General features: G+C 38.7%; 1 protein-coding gene across 8 annotated transcripts in view; it reads right to left on the bottom strand.

The window, feature by feature from the left end:
* The window catches only part of map4k4 (mitogen-activated protein kinase kinase kinase kinase 4), a 211,352-nt gene extending 196,575 nt beyond the window's left edge, over positions 1-14,777 (bottom strand). For all 8 annotated transcript variants that reach the window (XM_049485385.1, XM_049485378.1, XM_049485380.1 and 5 more), the window contains exons 1-2: positions 14,484-14,777; positions 14,148-14,213 (exon numbers count right to left, since the gene is read on the bottom strand). In XM_049485385.1, coding sequence (XP_049341342.1) covers positions 14,148-14,213; positions 14,484-14,540 — 123 coding nt within the window. In that variant the 5' untranslated portion in view covers positions 14,541-14,777. The remainder of the gene's footprint in view (positions 1-14,147; positions 14,214-14,483) is intronic.
* Between the last annotated feature and the right edge of the window lie 5,934 nt (positions 14,778-20,711).

The raw sequence follows: 20,711 nt of genomic DNA, 5'->3' as shown, positions 1-20,711 counted from the left end.
TCAGTTGATGTGCAATGAATCTAAAATATATGAAAGTTTATTTTTTATCATTTCATTATGGAAAAGAATGAACTTTATCACAATATGCAACTTTTTTGAGAAGGACCTGTATGTGTAAGTGGGAGTGTGTAAATGAGAGTTTTCACACCTGTAGTTCGTTTCTCTGGTCCGAATCAGTTAATGAGTTTGTTAACTTGTAGCATTTTCTCGCTCTGTTCGGTCTGGTTTCACATAGGCATAAATGTAAACGCACCAAAACGCGCATCAATAAACCACGCGAGCAGCCTGTGTCCTCTGATTGGTCAGAGCTGTCTGACACGGGAGTACATTAAATATAAATATACGAAAAAATAAATACAGCGAGAAGATTTTGTGTTCCAGCGCAAATATCTGTGCTTTGACACTGAACGCTGAAACGCTGCACTTTCAAACACAGTGTTTCTACGTGCAGCGCAGATTTATGCATAATAAACACGGGGGGCGTGGCGAGAGAGCTATGGAGTAGACGTGTATTTTAAGGCTCTTCAGAACTTTCAGTTTAAAATTGCTTTTAGGCACTTTTGGTTTAAGTACACAAGGATTTAAATTATCTTCAACTTTGGGACAGTTTTCCCATCACACTCAAGCGAAGGAGAATGGCTGGTAAGGCTGCAAAAAACAGAAACACAGCTACACCTGCTCCAAGGCCTGGTGCCTCCGGCTCATCTTCGGACCAACGTGACGACCCGGCCCCCGCCGGCGCGACAGCGGCGCTGGGAACTAGCGCCTTCAGAGCCGAGCTTCTCGAGTCGCTCTGTGAAGATATTGGGGATATAATCAAGTCAGAAATCAGAAGTGTTCTGGAGAAAGAGATGCCGGGGATCAGAACTGACATTAATACGGTCAGAACTGCAGTCCTATCAGACCATGGTCGCCGCAGACCTAACCACGCTAAAGAACACAACCGGTGAGATGGAGAGAGCCCTGTCAACTTGTACAGACGATATTGTCACTTTACAGCGAGAGGTGGCTCATCTTAAGACCCAGACAAAGCTACTAGAAAACAAATGCGAAGATTTAGAGGCGAGGTCGAGAAGAAACAATATCAGGATTGTAGGATTGCCGGAGAGCCATGCTAGCTCCACAGTAGCCGTCTCCGCGTTGCTGCAGAAGGCGCTCAGCCTCACAGAGGCACCAATGCTGGACAGATCTCATTGCTCCCTGGCACCGGCGCCGAGAGAGGGCGAACAACCTCGCGCTGTGGTGGCCCGTCTACACTACTTTCAAGACTGCGCTAACATCCTCTGCCTGGCCAGGGAAAAACAACGGATCAAATTAGACGGGATGACCATCTCAATCTACCCGGATTACACCGCGCGGGTGTAATATCGGCCAACAGGCCAGCCCCCAGCCCCTAGGGTTTGACGGCTGAGTTGCTAATAGCGCCAGGTGCTGGTGATATCTAAAGCTAAGGTTTTATTTCGGACACCGTATGCATAAGTACTGTTCTCGTTAAAGTTGTGTTGGCGCATACAGCTGTGCTCAACACGGATCTTATTGCTGTTATTTGTGTTGCTAATGTGATCGTCATGCTTCTCTCTGGTTCTATTGCTACCACCCAACCATTTGATTAGGTGCTCCTTCCTTCAGACGCGAATATGCGGAAATGTTTGGTTGTAATAGGATATATAATAGTCTCATGTGCATGTGTGCGGCGGACTGACACAAAGCGCTCTCTTTGTTTCACAATAGTTTTAATGGTTATGTGCTGTACTTGTTTATTATATATGTTCTGATGGCCTTAGCGAATGTCTCAAGCGTAGCCCACCTAGATACTTATGTGTGGGTTTAGCCTCAAGTTAGGTGAGGCTAGGGCGACCTGGGAGTTTAGTACAGGTCAGCCGAGGGACCCAAAGCAACCATACTTAAGCTTTTGTTGTTATTTTCTGATTGCTGTTGAATCTATTTTGTCTGCATGCCATTTTGGAATGTGCCTAATGCCTTGTTTTGTATTACCCAGTTTGACTATCCATCCATATTCCTTTGCAGTATCTTATGATTATGGCTGATATCCTAGGTTCAATAAGATTCATCAGTTGGAATATTAAGGGGATTCAGCATCCTATAAAGCGCAGCAGGGTTTTCACACATCTTAAGTCAATGAGTCCAGACATTCTATACCTCCAGGAGACTCATCTCCGGACTGGCGAACATGTAAAGCTAAGGAAAGGTTGGATTGAACAGATAGGGAGCCAGGTCTAGGGGTGCTGCAATATTAATTAAGAAGGGAGTCCCATTTGTATCCACCAGTGTTATTTCAGATAATAATGGTAGATTCGTTATTGTATCAGGCAAATTATTTGGCATCCTCGTGGTGTTCGCGAACATCTATGGCCCAAATTGGGATAACCCTGAGTTTTTCTCTTGCTTCCTAGAGAAATTACCTGACCTAAAGCAACACTTGCTAATACTAGGGGAAGATTTCAATTGCGTACTACAGCCAGGATTGGACAGATCTGGACAAAACAGATCTGCTTCTAAATCAGGTGCTACAATACTATCCTTCATGGAATCCTATAAATTGTTTGATCCTTGGAGACACGCCAATCCCACCACTAAGCAGTTTTCTTTTTTTCACTGGTCCATCTTTCATATTCAAGAATCGACTATTATTTGATTGATCATAGGGTTATATCTTGGGTATCTAACTGTCAATATCACAGTATAGTGATTTCTGACCATTCTCCAGTTCAGATGGATGTGGCGTTTCCAGGTAGCCCCAGCTTTCAACGATTCTGGCAACTTGATCCTTTATTATTATCATATAGTTCATTAAAAAAATTCATAGCTGGCCAAATTGATTTCTTTTTGGAGACCAATAGTACCCCAGGAATATCATACACAACTATATGGGAATCACTTAAAGCCTATCTACGGGGACAGATCATTTCATACGCTTATCACAAGAAAAAAGAACGCACAAGCGTTGCACAGAATTAATTAAACAAATAGCAGATATTGATAGAAGATTAGCTGATAATTCTATACCCGAACTATTTAAAGAACGTCTATTGTTGCAAACTGAATTAAATACTCTTTCAATTAGACAGACAGAACGTACACTATTAAAAACAAAACAGAAGTATTATGAACACAGTGAAAGAGCAGGAAAAGTACTATGCCATCAACTTAAACAAACAGCAGCTTGCAGTGCAATTCCCGAAATTCGTATTACACCCAATAACACCTCCACACATCCCCAAATTATTAACGACACTTTCAGGTCATTTTATGCTAATCTTTATATGTCACAATCCTCAAATGCAACAGACATTCAATCTTTCCTTGACAGTTTAGAAGTTCCCAAGATTAATGTAGAAGACCAAAATATACTGGATGCACCCATAACAGAAGAAGAAATCTTACAAGCAATAAGCTTCCCATTACCTTGGCAGGCCGAGTAAATATAGTTAAAATGACTGTACTGCCGCGATTTTTGTATTTATTTCATATGATTCTGATACTGTTAACTAAGTCCTGGTTCAACACCTTGAACAGCTACATCACTACGTTTATCTGGAGCAATTCTCACCCACGCATTAAAATGAAATTCCTGGAGATGCCCAGATGCAAGGGGCATCTATTACTGGGCTGCCAATCTCTCTAAGCTGAATTACTGGCTGACCGTACGTGAATATAATCAAGGCCCAGCTTTGGGCTACCATAGAACTTGCATCCAACTCACTGCTTTCCCCTATCTCTCTCTTAAGTTGTGCCTTGCCTGTTGGCCTAAGCTTACAAAGTTTGAGCATGACTATTAAGAATTCTCTCAAAATATGGTTCCAATTTAGAAAGCACTTTCATTTTAACCAAGCAATTGTTTCCTTTCCGTTAATAGACAATCACTTGTTCCCCGCATCTCAGACAGACAATGGTTTTAAATTATGGCACAGAAATGGACTTATATTCTTTAGTGACTTATATATGGAAGGTACATTTGCCTCCTTTGATGCACTGCAGAAAAACCACAATATTCCTAAGAACCACTTTTTCAGATATCTTCAGGTGCGAAGTTTTGCAAAAAACACCTCCCATTCCCTTTTATACCACCTAAAAATGCAATAGACTACATTTTGGAATTGGATCCACATGGAAAAGGAGTGATATCAAAAATCTACCAATCAATCCAGGGAATCAGCCCCCCTACTAGTGAGGCTAAGAAACAAGCATGGGAGGAGGACTTAGAAATTGCAATTCATGAAGAGACCTGGCAACATAGCTTAAATCGTATACATACCACCTCCCTTTGCATCAGGCATGGACTCACCCAGTTTAAAATTATTTATAGGCTACACTATTCAAATGCAAAACTAGCCATAATCTTCCCCTGTCCAAGATGCCATTATAGTCCAGCCACATTAGGTCATATGTTCTGGTCATGCAACCTATTAGTAGATTTTTGGGAGAAGATCTTTGAAGCAATCTCTTATATCTGTGGGGGGACAGTGGATCCTAATCCCACAATTGCGGTTTTTGGCGTGTTTCCATTCGAAGAACAATTTACTGCCCTTCAGTCGAATGCTGTAGCCTTCGCCACATTGATGGCCCGGAGGCTGATTCTCCAGGGATGGAAATCAGTGAAACCTCCTTTCAAACAATGGGTCAGAGAAGTACTGTCAATGATTCCACTGGAGAAGATGAGATATAATCGTAGTGGCAGCCGTGCTAAGTTTACTAAAACATGGACTCCTTTTATAGAATTTGTTGATAATATGTCCTCAGTCTGATACACCCTGCTGCAATTTTTTTTCTTATTTATATGTAGTGCAAGCAAGTTGTAGTGATGCTTATCTAGCCTAGGTTAGTAGCAAGATGGTATGGTCCCTGGTCAAGTACAATGCAAGGCAGATAAAACTTATCATGTGTGTAGGTCACATTTCTCCAAGATTTTTATTTTTTTATTTATTTCATTATTTTTTATTATTATTATTATTTTTGTGTTTATAATTATATATGGATAAATGCATATGACTATGTGAGTGCTATTCACAGTTACATGTGATACATATTTTATATATTTATGTTTTGAATGTTTTATATACACCTTTATGCTGTTTTCTTTGCATTGCTTTGGGGGTGGGAGGAGGGGAGGGTTGGGATGGAAAAGGGTTGTTTCTTTTAATGCTGTATTCCAAAGAAAACCTATAAATAAAATTATGAAAAAAATAAATAAATAAACAGAGTCACGTGGCTGTGAGCAGTGAATGCAGCGCAGACGCCGCGTGCATGGACACAGCGTTTGTTCTTAGCTGTGGTAATTAGCGTTATTTGGCTAAAATATCAGTTAAAACTGTGCTTGCTTTATCAGCAGTTTAGCTCAAATAAATGGCTTATATTTAATAGCTGGATCCGATCGAGACCGGATCACGTTCTCACCACACAAGCGAACCGCTCAAAAGTTTGTTTGGTACCGGACCGAGACCACCTCCTCTAGCTGGTCTCTGTCTGGTTCTTTTGATCCGCACCCGAGTGCGATTACTGTTTTCACACCTGCTCAATCGAACCGCACTAAAGTTACAAACGGACCAGAGTTCGTTTTAACCGGACCAAATAGTGCTGGTGTGAAAACGCCCTAAACAATCACAATATATCACCTTGCTTACAGTATCATAATATATTGTGATATATTGAACCTTGTATTGTGAAATGTATCGTATTGCTAAATTCTTGCCAATACACAGCAAACTAATGACATAGACTAAAGTTGTCCCGCAAAGTGTCTCCTAAACTAGATTAGTTCATTTCAAAAAGAAAATGCACTACAGTGCTCTATTCGAGCAGGTCATTGCTCATCCAGGTACAGCTGTTGTCTCAAGACCTTACCTGGAAGACACAGATACTATGCCATAGCCAGCTGCACCTCCAAACCTATCCCCTGACTGAAAATGTGTGGGAGGCTATTGGACGAACTATGCCTACTGTAATTTTTCAATTAAAATTGCTCTTTATTTTAATGGTCCAATTCATATAAACCTAAAATCGACCTTTAAGCCAGTCGACAGACATAACTTTTTGTTATCAGCTTTAAGGCGACATGGTGTTCTGAATACTTTAAACAAATGGGTATAACAATTTAAGCAAATGGCTACAAGGTGAAATTAAGAAGATATGCAAAAATGCCCCCACAGGATATTGTCTTGTAAATTTTAAATGAAATATCCCTCAATTAATAAACATTAAAATTGAATTAAAAATCAAATCAAATCTGGACCTTGTTAATTGAAATTGAATTTAAAATGGTAATACCCAGTAGGGGTGAAACGCCTACAAGTAATTAGAGTTACTCGATTAAAAAAATTGATCGATTAAATGTTCTGTGCCACGAGGAATCGTTTTATTAATTTTAAAACGCAGAGCAGGAATTTTGCGTTGCGTCACCCACCCACAGGAAGCAGGTGGAGAAGGCAGAGGTTTTTGGAGCAGTGGAGCGGAGAGCAGGTAAATTTAACTTATAACAAATTAATAAGATTGACATTAAATGTACCTTAATAACATAACAGTGCTGTAGAGTGCTTATTATTAGGTTAGGTATATATTAAGATACTGTTGAATATGTGTGGAGACAAGTTTTGGACTTTATGTAATCAGTAAACACAGCGCTGTGGAGTTCAGAAGGTAAACAAATACAAGATAGCTGAGCTAAAGTTACTTTGGCCAGAATACACGGCCATGAACTTACTGTATTGTTGTTTAGTCTTAGTGATGTCAATTAATTAGACCTGAGTAGTGCTGGGCGATAAAACGATATCGATAGTTATCGAAGAAAATACATATCGCGATAAATAGGATAAGCTGGACGACAGGATTCAACAAACGTTATTTTCTATTTCCAGTTTTAATTAGCGCTGTGAACAGTTCACACAATCAGTTCAACACCTCCCCTCCCCCCATCACCCCACCCCCGAGCCCTCACACAGCTGATCCACAAAGCGTCTCTTTCTCTCCCATTTACTGGATAAACATCATTTATAGGATCAGCTGAGCTACCCTGGAACACTCAACTCCTAAATATGTGGCATGGAGTCTCCACACCAATATATTTAGAGAGGTACACTTGTTCAGATTTCTGAAGGCAGGTAACGCTGCTCTGCTCTGATACGTCTCCGATTCAGAGTTAGCGATGTTTAGGTGTAAAAGGGATCTGTGCAATGTGTCATCATTAGCTAAGGTGCCTTCACTGCTTTTTACATTCTAATAAACTAATGGGTACCGCATGTTAGCCACGTTAATCCACTTTCCGTGTAAATTAACGTTAATTTCAGCACGAGTGATGGGTTAGTATATAAACACTCTTTTTTCCTAACTCTCACTGTTTCTGTCAGAAACCCATGTGGACAGTTTTCTTCTCTGTTTATACAATGACTACTTTTTAACAGACAGAGAGTCTGTTGTGCTGGATATTTTACTAAATACAAAAGATTATATAATCTGTGTAGCTGTATTTAAACTGAGCTAAACATTGCCGTTACTGAACTGGAGGAGTTTTAAATACACTTGTTAAGTAATGTAAGTCTAGTGTCCTGAAAGCCAGTAATGTTAGTATAAATCTGTACTGCAGTAGAAGTGGATCATTTCAGAAACTTGACTTTATTCATCCTACCTCCATTACAGGTCACTAGCTTTAAAATATTTAAATGTTAGCATAATGAATTAAATGCAACAAAACTTAAAGGCTACTATTTTAATAAACATTAGCAGTAAATAATCTCAAAATAACAACAAATATAAAATAAAAAAACAGTAAAACATATTTAATACTTTTTATATGACCAACATTTATTAGACTAAAATGTAACTAAAACTATTATTCACTTTAATCAAAAGACTAAGACTAAAACTGTATCAAAATCACCTGTCAAAATGAACACTGATATACTCTTGTATTTTGCTTTATGTAGTTGCCTGCATTCAGAAAGGGAATAATTCTTTGATTAATTATCATTTAATTAAAAATCCAAGTGCTATTGCAATTTAAATTAAACAAACAATTAATGTAAAGGGTCTGAATTTATTTTTTTGTTTATATATTTGTCCCCTTGTTCTTGTTTTAAGAGCCTAATATGTGGGGGTTCCGGACCTGTGTGGATGTATAATGACTTTTTAATATTGATTTAAAAGCTGTCTGAGCACCTTGTGCCCACCTGGCAAGATGTGGACATCCTAGTGTCTGTCCACAAGGCTCTGAGCCTGCTAGTGATTTTGGTCATAACTCCCTTATTCTGTCACTTATGAGTAAAAAGAAAACTTTAATCGTGATACATACCTATATCGTGATTTTTTTCCCATATCGCCCAGCCCTAGACCTGGGGTGCGTTTCCCGTACAACGACGGAGCCTAGCATTGAACTAACGTGGTACGATGCTTCGTTAAACTAACTAACATCTGAAGTACGACCGTTTCCCGAAACCATCGTACTTTGTTGGTACCACAGAAGTCTGAACTATGTTGGTTTGAACTAGGGCTGCCACAAACGATTATTTTTATAGTCGACTAATCACCGATTATTTTTTATGATTAGTCGACTAATCGGATCATACGTTAATTGAATATAAAACACAGTTTATCACAATAGAATGCAGCTGCTATTATACAACCAACATTAGATTTCAGCTATATGCTAACTAAAAATAAAAACAATTAAAATCATAGTTCATTAAACCTTTAATGAAATATGCAGCTTGTTGTAACAGACAATTATTTTACTGTTTAGCATAAAGTGTAAACAACTGTGTAAAATAAGGATAAGGCACTGGCATTTATGAAACATCTCAACCGTGAGGTTGTTTGAACTATTATGAAAAAAAAGTATATTAATAAAAATGCCTCTCTGTCCAGATATTGTGTACATTACCGTCTCTCTGTCGCACTCAGTGTGTCTTTAGTTTCTGCCCGATCTTGTTTTTCTGCCAGTTCTTGGGCTCCCTATCTCTTTATAAAGGCGTTTTTCCCTGTCCGCGTCCCAATTCACTAGCCAGGGCAGCGGTCTGCACAGATCTGATTGGCAGAGGAGAGCGTTTGGTGATTTTACACCACACATGACTGATCTGTGAGTTTACTGCACCGAAAAGCACTGAAAACAGAAGCCACTGTCAGAATGAAATCCTTCTCTGTAGTTTATCGGTTTGGGACGGCATTTGTGACAACGTCTGGGTCCGGATCCGGATCGCGGTCCGCCTATTAGTGACCTCTGTTTTAAAGCTATCAAGATGAGTAAGTTAAGTACTAAGTTAACGCTCTGTTTACGCTAATTTTAGCAGCTAAATAGCAATTTAGCTTCTTCGTCATTTAATCAGCCACAACATGCCTCCTTTTCAGGTGCTCGTGCATCGCGGTTGTGCTGCCGAGGAAGGCAAGTTCTTCATTGCAGATATTGCATTGCACGCGTTTCACTTTTATTTTCTTGGTGATCCCACACTTTTGAGTTCTGTAGCGGGGTAGCCATGAAACCAGAGCCTGTCTGTATAATGTCCTGAGATGTCGTCCACTACCTACCCCGGTTTCCACTACTGCGCATGTGCGTCCAGGACAGAAAGGCAGTCGCAGCAGTTTGGAGAGAAAAACAAAGAAAAAAAAAAAACGACTAATCGACTATTAAATTAGTCGTCGACTATTTTAATAGTCGACATAATCGTGACTAGTCGACTAATCGTGGCAGCCCTAGTTTGAACCACTGTGGTCTTAACTAAGGTGTTTCCAGAAGTGTTCGGCCAGACTTTCCCAGCAGAAAACGTGCAAAACTCACAATCTTTAAAATATTATGTCAAAAATATGTTACTAATGTATCATTCAGGCTATTTATATTGTAATTATCACCAGAACATAACGGACAACAATACTATTAATACAACTATTAAAACATTTGCTATATATTAATTATTAATTGTAACAGACAGTGTTACTTAAAAAAACATACACATGTTTGCTATTGCAATATATTTTTTAATAAAATAATCACCATTCTGAATGAGACCTGAGAAATGTGTGATACTCAGTGGTTCAGCAGAGCGCCTAAGACGGTGCAGCGGGCGGTGTTCTGTCGAATTGTGCAACCCATCGACATGTGCTTCTTAACACCAGTGTCCATGCGTGGAAACATTTTTTATTTATTTATTGTTTTTTTATGGTAATTCTGTTCTTTTTGGGTGCATTAAACAACCAGAAACCCCTTGCCATTTTTTCTGAGTATTACAAATGCGTAAATGACAGCTGATAATAATGAAAGTAATAATAAGTGAGCAATAATAAAAGAAAATAAGGGTTATAATCACCCCTAATAACCCTAAACTGTCTCCTGATATTTTGATTCAGGCTTTCCAAATATTCTACCAAAAGCATGTTTAAATATGGGGCTTTTTCTAGCAATTTTATATTTAAAATTTAAATATGCACTAGGGTAGTACGGTTTGACAGGGTAGCAAAACTCGACAGAACACCGGATGGAAGCCTAGTTCGAATCCCAGTAATGGTTTTATTCTCTTAATGTTTTTTTCATAATAGCAATTAATGTTATTATTTTTTTACATCTATATTAATGTAGCCTACACATTTCTACTTATTTCCTGTAATATATTATTTAACAAATACTAATTGATAACATTTGTATAGGCCTAGAAACACACACGTTGTATTGGCTAAATGATACATTTTCTTTATTCACACTCTGTCTGGCCCTGTTACCTCCAGAGGATAATTAGGTAATTCAAAACACCTGCTTATTGCATGTCTCTATTTATTTTAAGATACTTTTTACTTAGTTTTTTCTTGTTATGAATATATTATTAAAAGACACTTTCTTGTATGGATACATTTGTTTCACTGGGTAGAAACAATGCAAATATACCCTCAAAGGTCCTTAGGGTACAGGTGTTTACGTTAAAGCCATTTTAGAGTATTACCCCAGTGACAGTTTAATAGCCTTATTCAGAGAGTGCATATAGCACAGTGGGTTTAAAAAAATAATTATTAACTAATTCATAAAAGTGCACAGCACAAGTTATCTTTACTCAAGAGACGCCTGCTTAAATAATTGACATACATCTTTCCAAGACTGTAAAATACATTTTAGCTAAAGAGCACTTCAGTGCACTTTTTTTTCTACACTGAATTCATGTTTGCCAAATAAAGCTAAATGTTAAAGACGTACATTAAAAATGGGCAATTAACTTACATTTTCCCAATACATTTGAGTACTAGATTTTATTATTTTCCTTGGGCGCACATGGGTAAAAGTGAAGTGGCTCAATTAATATAATTAACACAAACATTTAAAAAAATTAGGTACACTTGACATCTTAAATCCTCGTGCAGCAATATTAATGTGATTTATCAGCTTTCTGAATCATACCGTCCATCGTCTGCACTAACCACCAGGAACTAAGCTCCTAACGACATGTCTAGAGCTGTTGTTGGAAAGACGCAGCAGAACCACGGTAGTTGCGAACGTTCGCTGGAACTACGGTTCTGGGAAACACCTGAGTAGCCTAACAAAGGTTCGCACTATGTAAGTTACTAACGTGGTTACCTCCATAGTTCCAACTACGCTTTTGGGAAACACCTGCGTCGCAGCTGCATCGTCCAGACTATGTAAGTTGCTAACGTAGTTAGCAACTACGCTTTTGGGAAACGTACCCCCGAGTAGTGTAAAACGTAAATAAACAAAAAAACAACATTTTTAATACTTTTGTTATCACAATTATTTCACAGGTCTTGATGTATTGCCGAAAACATCTGCTGTCCAAGAAGGAGAATCCACTGACTTGGTTGGAAAAGAATGCAGCGCGCTTATCCAACACTGGCAGAATTGGCAACGTCTCTGCTGTTGAAAAGCTAAGATGCACAACATAAAACCCATGTTTATGCCTTTATTATTGATTAATGACCTATATTTTAGATATTTACAAGAAATACTAAATTGAACCTGAATTTAATTTCTTAAATTATTAATTGTTAAATTATTACTTTTGGTATTTATGTCTATTTTGTGTTTTATTTAATTCTATTTGTATTCGCAATTTGGAAATTTGTGAATTAAAAAATTAAACCAATTGGTCATTCATTATTAAGTGAATTTTCTTGTTTTCTCGTGTATTTTAATTGCTTTTAAGGCAAGCAAATATGCTTTATCTGATTAATCAAATAAATTTCTTAGTACAGTACTCGATTACTCAAATAATCGATAGCTGCAGCCCTAATACCCAGCATTATTGTAAGGTCACCGTAGTCACTGGAAACTATAGTTCTTCATTCAACCTCTAGAGGGAATTACAGAGATGAGTGCACTGCTTTTAACTTTTAAGGTATTCCTTACTCAACTCAATCTAGCTTTTCTGACTTAAACTTCTCTATATGTAAAAAGTGTAAGACTAATGCATCTCATGTGCAATTTTTAGCCCATACAGAGAGCAGCTATTAGCAAAGCAACACAGCTGTGCTTAAAAAAACACCATTAACCAGTTTAGGTTGTGTTTACACTATGAGCTCCACAGTGCAGTTTTGTGCTGGTATTCACTGCTCTCTAGGGGGAAACTCAGGCCAATTTATACTTACAGTTAAAACTAGAAGTTTACATGCACTATACAAAAGAGCATGTATTTTCTCACTGTCTGACATGAAATAAAAAAAATAACTTTTCCATTTTAGGTCAATTATGATTATTAAATTATTTACATTTGTCAAAATCCAGAAAGACGTTTACATACACTAAGATTCCTTCATCTTTAAACAATTTGGGACAGCCCATATGATGTCATGTCTTTGGAAGCTTCTGTTTATTTCTATCATCTGAGTTAATTGGAGACACACCTGTGGACATATTTTAAGGCACAACTGAAACATACTGCTTGTTTGTGTAACATCAAAGAAATCAGCCAAGATATCAGGAAGATAACTGTGGACTTGCACAAGTCTGGTTCATCCTGGGTGCAATTTCACGAAGGTGCCTCATTCACCTGTACAAACAATTATATGTACAAACAAGTACAAATAGTTGGCAATGTCCAGCCATCATACCGCTTAAAAAAGGAAACGGGTTCTGTGTCCCAGAGAGGTTCTTTGGACCAAAATATGCATATCAACCCAAGAACAAAAGGAAAATACGTTATGAAGATACTGGCTAAAGGTGGTAAGAGTGTGTTATTTGCCACTGTAAAACTAGTTCTGTATGGACATGGGCTGAAAGGCCACTCTGCCAGGAAGAAGCCAAAAGAAAAGAAAAAGCTCAGTGCTAGCCTGTTCAGGATAGAATTTGCAGCTTTCTGGACTTTCCATCCAACCAAACACCTTGAAAAATTTACTGGTGAGTGTTTTACTTTGTATCTGTTTTTGGAGCTTTTTAGGAGGCTCGCCTGCTATTTTGTTCTACACCTGGCAACCAAGGGTAAGGAGGTAGCACTGGGAAGTGGGCAGTGGACAGGGTTAGTGTCTAAAATACGAGCAGATGATCCATAAAATATAATCTGAAGAGGAAACGATTGGCTAAAGCTTTGCTGTCAGGGGATGCCAGATTTTAAACTTGTTTAGCATGTTTCATTAAATCTGATCCACATCCAGCCGCATCATTATGGCTTGCTGGTTCTTTTAGATCAGCATCGGCTACTAAAGACACTGTTGAAGCGTGAGGCTGTGTCTGTGATGCTGATATCATCCGGACACCAGTGCCCATCACAGTGTCGCTCACCGAGGCCTGCTGTTGTTTTCCACAGCAATCTAGCTGGATAAAGCCAAAGCTGAAAACCAAAGGCCAAAAACAAGGACAGTGCTATTGGGCAGTTCTGAGTGTGAAATGAATGAATCAGGGATCTGCAAATCCTGACCCCCCTGCTGGACCACAGCAGCGCGAGAGCTACAGAGCGGAGACTGCGCATTCGGATCACACCCAGCAGCAGCGCACGCGCCTCCGCAGCCTCCCCAGCCTCCCTGTCCTGCTGGCACTGACCCAGCTGCAGCGGTTCGGCTAAATGAACCCGACCAGAGACTCCAAACCCTACTAACACTACAGCAGAGACACTAAAACCCCACCCCTCCCAGTACAGTCACTCATAACAAAGACTGTCTGATCCTGCATCCGCACCAACACACCGCCCGGGTTCGGTTAATCACAGCAGACCCACCTTATAGACCTGCCCGTAGGTTCCGTTCCCCACCACCTCCACCAGCTCAAATATCCCAGCGGGGTCCTGTAATAAACACAAACACACACCGTTATTCATCTCAGCGCGACGGAATAACGGAGACAGAACCGTAACCCGGGCCCGAACCCGGAGCTCTGCGCCGCGACCGCTCTGCACAAACAAAGAGCTCAGGCGGTACTGGAGACCCCGATCCGCCGCGCTCCAGCACGTTCACCCGCCAGAACCCCCGGTCCGGCCCGAGGCCCGCTGCGGGATGGGTTTCGCACCGGCACCGTACGCGGGCTCAGAGCGGCGGGGTAGATGAGCCGGACTCACCCGCAAAGAGGCGAGGTCTATTTCCACCAGGCTCTTCGCCGGGGACTCGTTCGCCATCTTATCACCGATTCACCGATCCTCCCTACGAATTCTTCCGCGATTACCCACTGATCTCACGCGCTCGCCGTATCCGCGAGGCAGCAGCTCATCATTCGGTTACTGATAAGAATCCGGATTTATTTTCCCGTGGACTAGGTGAGATTCCCGGATTGATCCGCACACCTTTGTATCCCGGAGAGCTCGCGCTGAGGCTGGGCTGCTTATTTCATGACGGAGCTCTCCCCCACAGGCCAACCCGCGAAACAACGCACACAAGGGCGGAGCTGGGGGAGGGGGGAGGGTGTCCCAGAGAGCAAAGAACATCGGACGAATGTCCAGTTTTGGTTACATTACATCTTTTATGCGTTATATAGACACTAGCTGATTATGTGTGTGTTTAGATTTGGTGTTTAACAAAGATGAATTAAACATGAGTTTAGTTTATAAGAGCTACAACAAACAAATGACTCCCTTTCAGCAGATGACCCTACTGTCCATGACCATGACAGAAAACACATCCTTTTACTAATCAGCTGAGCCAGGAGCTGAATATTAAAGCTAACTGCAATCAGAGCAAACCCCAGTTTGGTCCACACTACCAGCAAAAACCTTTAGTCAATATAGGACTTTCTTTCTTTAATTGGTGAAACAGTTATGTAAACACATTGTGAGCTGGACAGATAAAACATACTGTTTTACAGCAAACTGAAGGCCTCTATGTTGGCAAAAAGCAGAGTACATCCATGTAAATAGGTGGGGTGTGGGGTGAGGTTCAGAAGTGCCAGCAGCTGCCTATTTGCTTTTTAGGTAAAGGATTAATAACAATATTAAATGTTATTTATTTAAATCATATGCTCTGTTAAATGGCTCATATCTGTGATATCTAAATTATCTATTTTTGGAAACCGAGTGGAAAACAGCATATTTAAAAATGAATTCTCATTAAAATGTATTTCTAATTGGTTATTTCTAGTACATCAAACCAAATCATCTTTGAGGAAAAATAAACTACAAGAAACATGTAAGCTAGATCATGGCTTCTGTTTTTTTTAGCGTCATCAGCTTCTTGGACAAGAACACCAACTGCACTTCTATTACATCACCTACCAAATGGCTACCATCACATTCTACCCATGCTCTCTCAGATACAGACTGAAACAGACAGACAACACACAGGAGGTCCACTATTCAAATACTTCACCTGTTTGATGAAGGAAATGAGCTGCAGGTATATCAGAGATTCCCAGTCATCTTAAACTAGAACTACACCCACAGCTACACCTCACAACTAGAGCTACACAAATAGAGCTCACCAACACAACCAGAGTAACACCTAACAACCAAGGGTACGTTTCCCTAACTACGTTAGCAACTTACATAGTCTGGACGATGCAGCTGCGACGCAGGTGTTTCCCAAAAGCGTAGTTGGAACTATGGAGGTAACCACGTTAGTAACTTACATAGTGCGAACCTTAGTTGAGCTACTCAGGTGTTTCCCAGAACCGTAGTTCCAGCGAACCTTCGCAACTACCGTGGTTCAGCCGTGTCGTTCCAACTACAGCTCTAGACCTGTCGTTAGGAGTTCCTGGTGGTTAGTGCAGATGATGGACGGTAGGATTCAGAAAGCTGATAAATCACATTAATATTGCTGCACGAGGATTTAAGTTGTCAAGTGTACCTAATTATTTTTTTTAATGTTTGTTTATAACATTTGTTGAGCCACTTCACTTTTACCCATGTGCGTCCAGGAAAATAATCAAATTCAGTACTCAAATGTATTTTGGAAATGTAAGTTAATTGCTCATTTTATATATTTTAATGTTAATGTCTTTAACATTAAGCTTTATTTGGCAAACCTGAATTCAATGTAAAAAGTGAAAAAAGTGCAATGAGGTGCTCTTTAGCTAAAATGTATTTTACAGTCTTGGACAGGTGTATGTCAATTATTCAAGCAGGCATCTATTGAGTAAAGATAATTTGTGCTGTGAACATTTATGAATTAGTTTATAATATATTTTTTAAACCCATTGTGCTATATGCACTCTCTGAATAAGGGTACCAAACGGTCACTGGGGTGAAACTCTAAAATGGCTTTAACTTAAATACCTGTACCCTAAGGACCCCTTTGAGGGTATATTTGCATTGTTTGTACCCAGTGAAACAAATTTATCCATACAGTAGGAAAGATTGTGTCTTTTAATAATATTTTATACTTAACAATAAGTAAAAAGTGTCTTAGAATAAAAGTGAAAATTATAGAGACATGTAATAAGGTGTTTTGAATGACCTAATTACTCCTCTGGAGGTAACTGGGCCAGACAGGGTGTGAATAAAGAAAATGTATCATTTACCCAACATTTACAACTTGTGTGTTTCTAGGCCTATACAAATGTTATCAATTAGTATTTGTTAAATAAAGAATATCACAGGAAATAAGTAGAAAAATGAAGGCTACATTAATAGATATTTTAAAAATAAGAACATTAATTGCCATTATGAAAAAAAAAAACATTAAGAGAATAAAACCATTACTGGGATTCGAACTAGGCATCTAATCCGGTGTTCTGTCGAGTTTTGCTTCCCTGTCAAACCGTACTACCCTAGTGCATATTTAAATATAAAATTGCTAGAAAAAGCCCCATATTTAAACATGCTTTTGGTAGAATATTTGGAAAGCCTGAATCAAAATATCAGGAGACAGTTTAGGGTTATTAGGGGTGATTATAACCCTTATTTTCTTTTATTATTGCTTACTTATCATTACTTTCATTATTATCAACTGTCATTTACGCATTTGGAATACTCAGATATAATGGCAAGGGGTTTCGGGTTTTTTAATGCACCCAAAAAGAACAGAATTACCATAAAAAATAATAAATAAAAAATGTTTTCACGCATGGACACTGGTGTTAAGAAGCACATCTCGATGAGTTGCACAATTCGACAGAACACCGCCCGCTGCACCGTCGTAGGTGCTCTGCTGAACCACTCAGTAACACACATTTATCAGGTCTCTTATTAATAAGTAATGTATACATATATTATTTAAAAAAATATTGCAATAGCAAATATGTGTAGGTTTTAAAAGTAACACTGTCTGTTACAATTAAAAATGAATATATAGCAATTATTGTGTATATTTTACTTGCAGTTTATTGTTATTTTATTAATAGTATTGTTATTTGTTTATGTTCTGGTGATAATTACAATATAAATAGCATAAATTATACATTATTAATATATTTTTGGCATAATATTTTAATAGATTGTGAGTTTTGCACGTTTCCTGCTGGGAAAGTCTGGCCGAACACATCTGAAAACACCTTAGTTAAGACCACGGTGGTTCAAACCAACATAGTTCAGACTGTGGTACCAACAAAGTACGATGGTTTTGACAAACGGTTGTACTTCAGATGTTAGTTACGGGAAACGCACCCCAGAGCTACACCAATACAACTAGAGAGCTACACCAACAACCAGGCCTACACTAACACAACCAGAGATAAACAAACAACCAGGGGTGCGTTTCCCGTACAACGACGGAGCCTAGCATTGAACTAACGTGGTACGATGCATCGTTAAACTAACTAACATCTGAAGTACGACCGTTTCCCGAAACCATCGTACTTTGTTGGTACCACAGAAGTCTGAACTATGTTGGTTTGAACCACCGTGGTCTTAACTAAGGTGTTTCCAGATGTGTTCGGCCAGACTTTCCCAGCAGAAAATGTGCAAAACTCACAATCTTTAAAATATTATGCCAAAAATATGTTACTAATGTATCATTTAGGCTATTTATATTGTAATTATCACCAGAACATAACGGACAACAATACTATTAATAAAATAACAATGAACTGCAAGTAAAATGTAGACAATAATTGCTATATATTCATTATTATTTGTAACAGACAGTGTTACTTAAAAAAAATACACATATTTGCTATTGCAATATTTTTTTTAAATAAAATAATCACCATTCTGAAGAAGTCTTATTAAAATGAGACATGAGAAATGTGTGTTACTCAGTGGTTCAGCAGAGCGCCTACGACGTGCAGCGCGCGGTGTTCTGTCGAATTGTGCAACCCATCGAGATGTGCTTCTCAACACCAGCGCCCATGCGTGGAAACATTTTTTATTTATTTATTGTTTTTTATGGTAATTCTGTTCTTTTTGGTTGCATTTAACAACCAGAAACCCCTTGCCATTATTTCTGAGTATTACAAATGCGTAAATGACAGCTGATGATAATGAAAGTAATTATAAGTTAGCAATAATAAAAAAATAAAGTTTATAATCACCCTAATAACCCTAAACTGTCTCCTGATATTTTGATTCAGGCTTTCCAAATATTCTACCGAAAGCATGTTTAAATATGGGGCTTTTTCTAGCAATTTTATATTTAAAAATTAAATATGCACTAGGATAATACGGTTTGACAGGGTAGCAAAACTCGACAGACACCGGATGGAAGCCTAGTTCGAATCCCAGTCGTGGTTTTATTCTCTTAATGTTTTTTTTCATAATGGCAATTAATGTTATTATTTTTTACATATATATTAATGTAGCCTACATATTTCTACGTATTTCCTGTAATATATTATTTAACAAATATTAATTGATAACATTTGTATAGGCCTAGAAACACGTTGTATTGGCTAAATAATAAATTTTCTTTATTCACACTCTGTCTGGCTCTGTTACCTGCAGAGGATAATTAGGTAATTCAAAACACCTGCTTATTGCATATCTTATTCACAGAGTGCATATAGCACAATGGGTTTAAAAAAATAATTATTAACTATTTCATAAATGTTCACAGCACAAGTTATCTTTACTCAAGAGATGCCTGCTTGAATAATTGACATACATCTTTCCAAGACTGTAAAATACATTTTAGCTAAAGAGCATTTCTCTTTTCACTACACTGAATTCATGTTTGCCAAATAAAGCTAAATGTTAAAGACATACATTAAAAAAAGGACTGAATTTTATTATTTTACCTGGGCGCACATTGGTAAAAGTGAAGTGGCTCAATTAATGTAATTAACACAAACATTTAAAAAAAATAGGTACACTTGATATCTTAAATCCTCGTGCTGCAATATTAATGTGATTTATCAGCTTTCTGAATCCTACCGTCCACCGTCTGCACTAACCACCAGGAACTAAGCTCTTAACGACAGGTCAAGAGCTGTAGTTGGAACGACGCAGCTGAACCACGGTAGTTGCGAACATTCGCTGGAACCACGGTTCTGGGAAACACCTGAGTAGCTTAACTAAGGTTCGCACTATGTAAGTTACTAACGTGGTTACCTCCATAGTTCCAACCACGCTTTTGGGAAACACCTGCGTCGCAGCTGCATCGTCCAGACTAAGTAAGTTGCTAACGTAGTTAGCAACTACGCTTTTGGGAAACGTACCCCAGAGCTACCAACACAACCAGAGCTACATCAACTACCAGGGGTCCGTTTCCCAAAAGCATAGCATAAATCACATTATTATTGCTGCACGAGGATTTAAGATGTCAAGTGTACCTAATTATTTTTTATGTTTGTGTTTATTACATTAATTGAACCACTTCACTTTTACCCATGTGCGCCCAGGAAAAATAATAAAATTCAGTACTAACGTGGTACGATGCATCGTTAAACTAACATCTAAAGCAGGGATGGGCAACTGGCGGCCCGGGGGCCGCACACGGCCCTCGTCATCACTCAGTGCGGCCCGCGACTAGATCAAAAATAATTTCATAATTTCATAATACAAAAAAAAAAACAAAAAAAAACGTAATTCTACTTTTGACCGCTAGAGGGCGCTGCCAAACAACCACGAAAATTGACATTGACATCCAGTCCATTGTGAGCCAGCAGGCCAAACCACAGCTCTCTCATTAGCTTCAATAAATGTTGGGCCTCTGTGGTCTAGTTTTCTGCTATTATTGAATGAGCTATTTGCAATCAGTTTTTAAATCTTTTTTGTTCTTTGTTATAAATGAGTTCAAATGCCTTTTGCACTTTTATAAGCAAATGTTTTGTCCTTGTTGCTTATGAAGGACTTGTTATAATGAACTTATTTTACACAGAGGAACTACTGTATTTGCAATCAGTTTTTTAAGCAAACTTTTTGTTCTTTGATATGACTTCCTTTTTGCACTTTTTTTAAGCAAACGGTTTGTCTTTTGCCGTA

This window comes from Astyanax mexicanus, chromosome 11 (genome assembly GCF_023375975.1).
Source record: "Astyanax mexicanus isolate ESR-SI-001 chromosome 11, AstMex3_surface, whole genome shotgun sequence".
Taxonomy (NCBI): domain Eukaryota; kingdom Metazoa; phylum Chordata; class Actinopteri; order Characiformes; family Acestrorhamphidae; genus Astyanax; species Astyanax mexicanus.
This window is presented reverse-complemented; position numbering and strand designations above follow the sequence as displayed.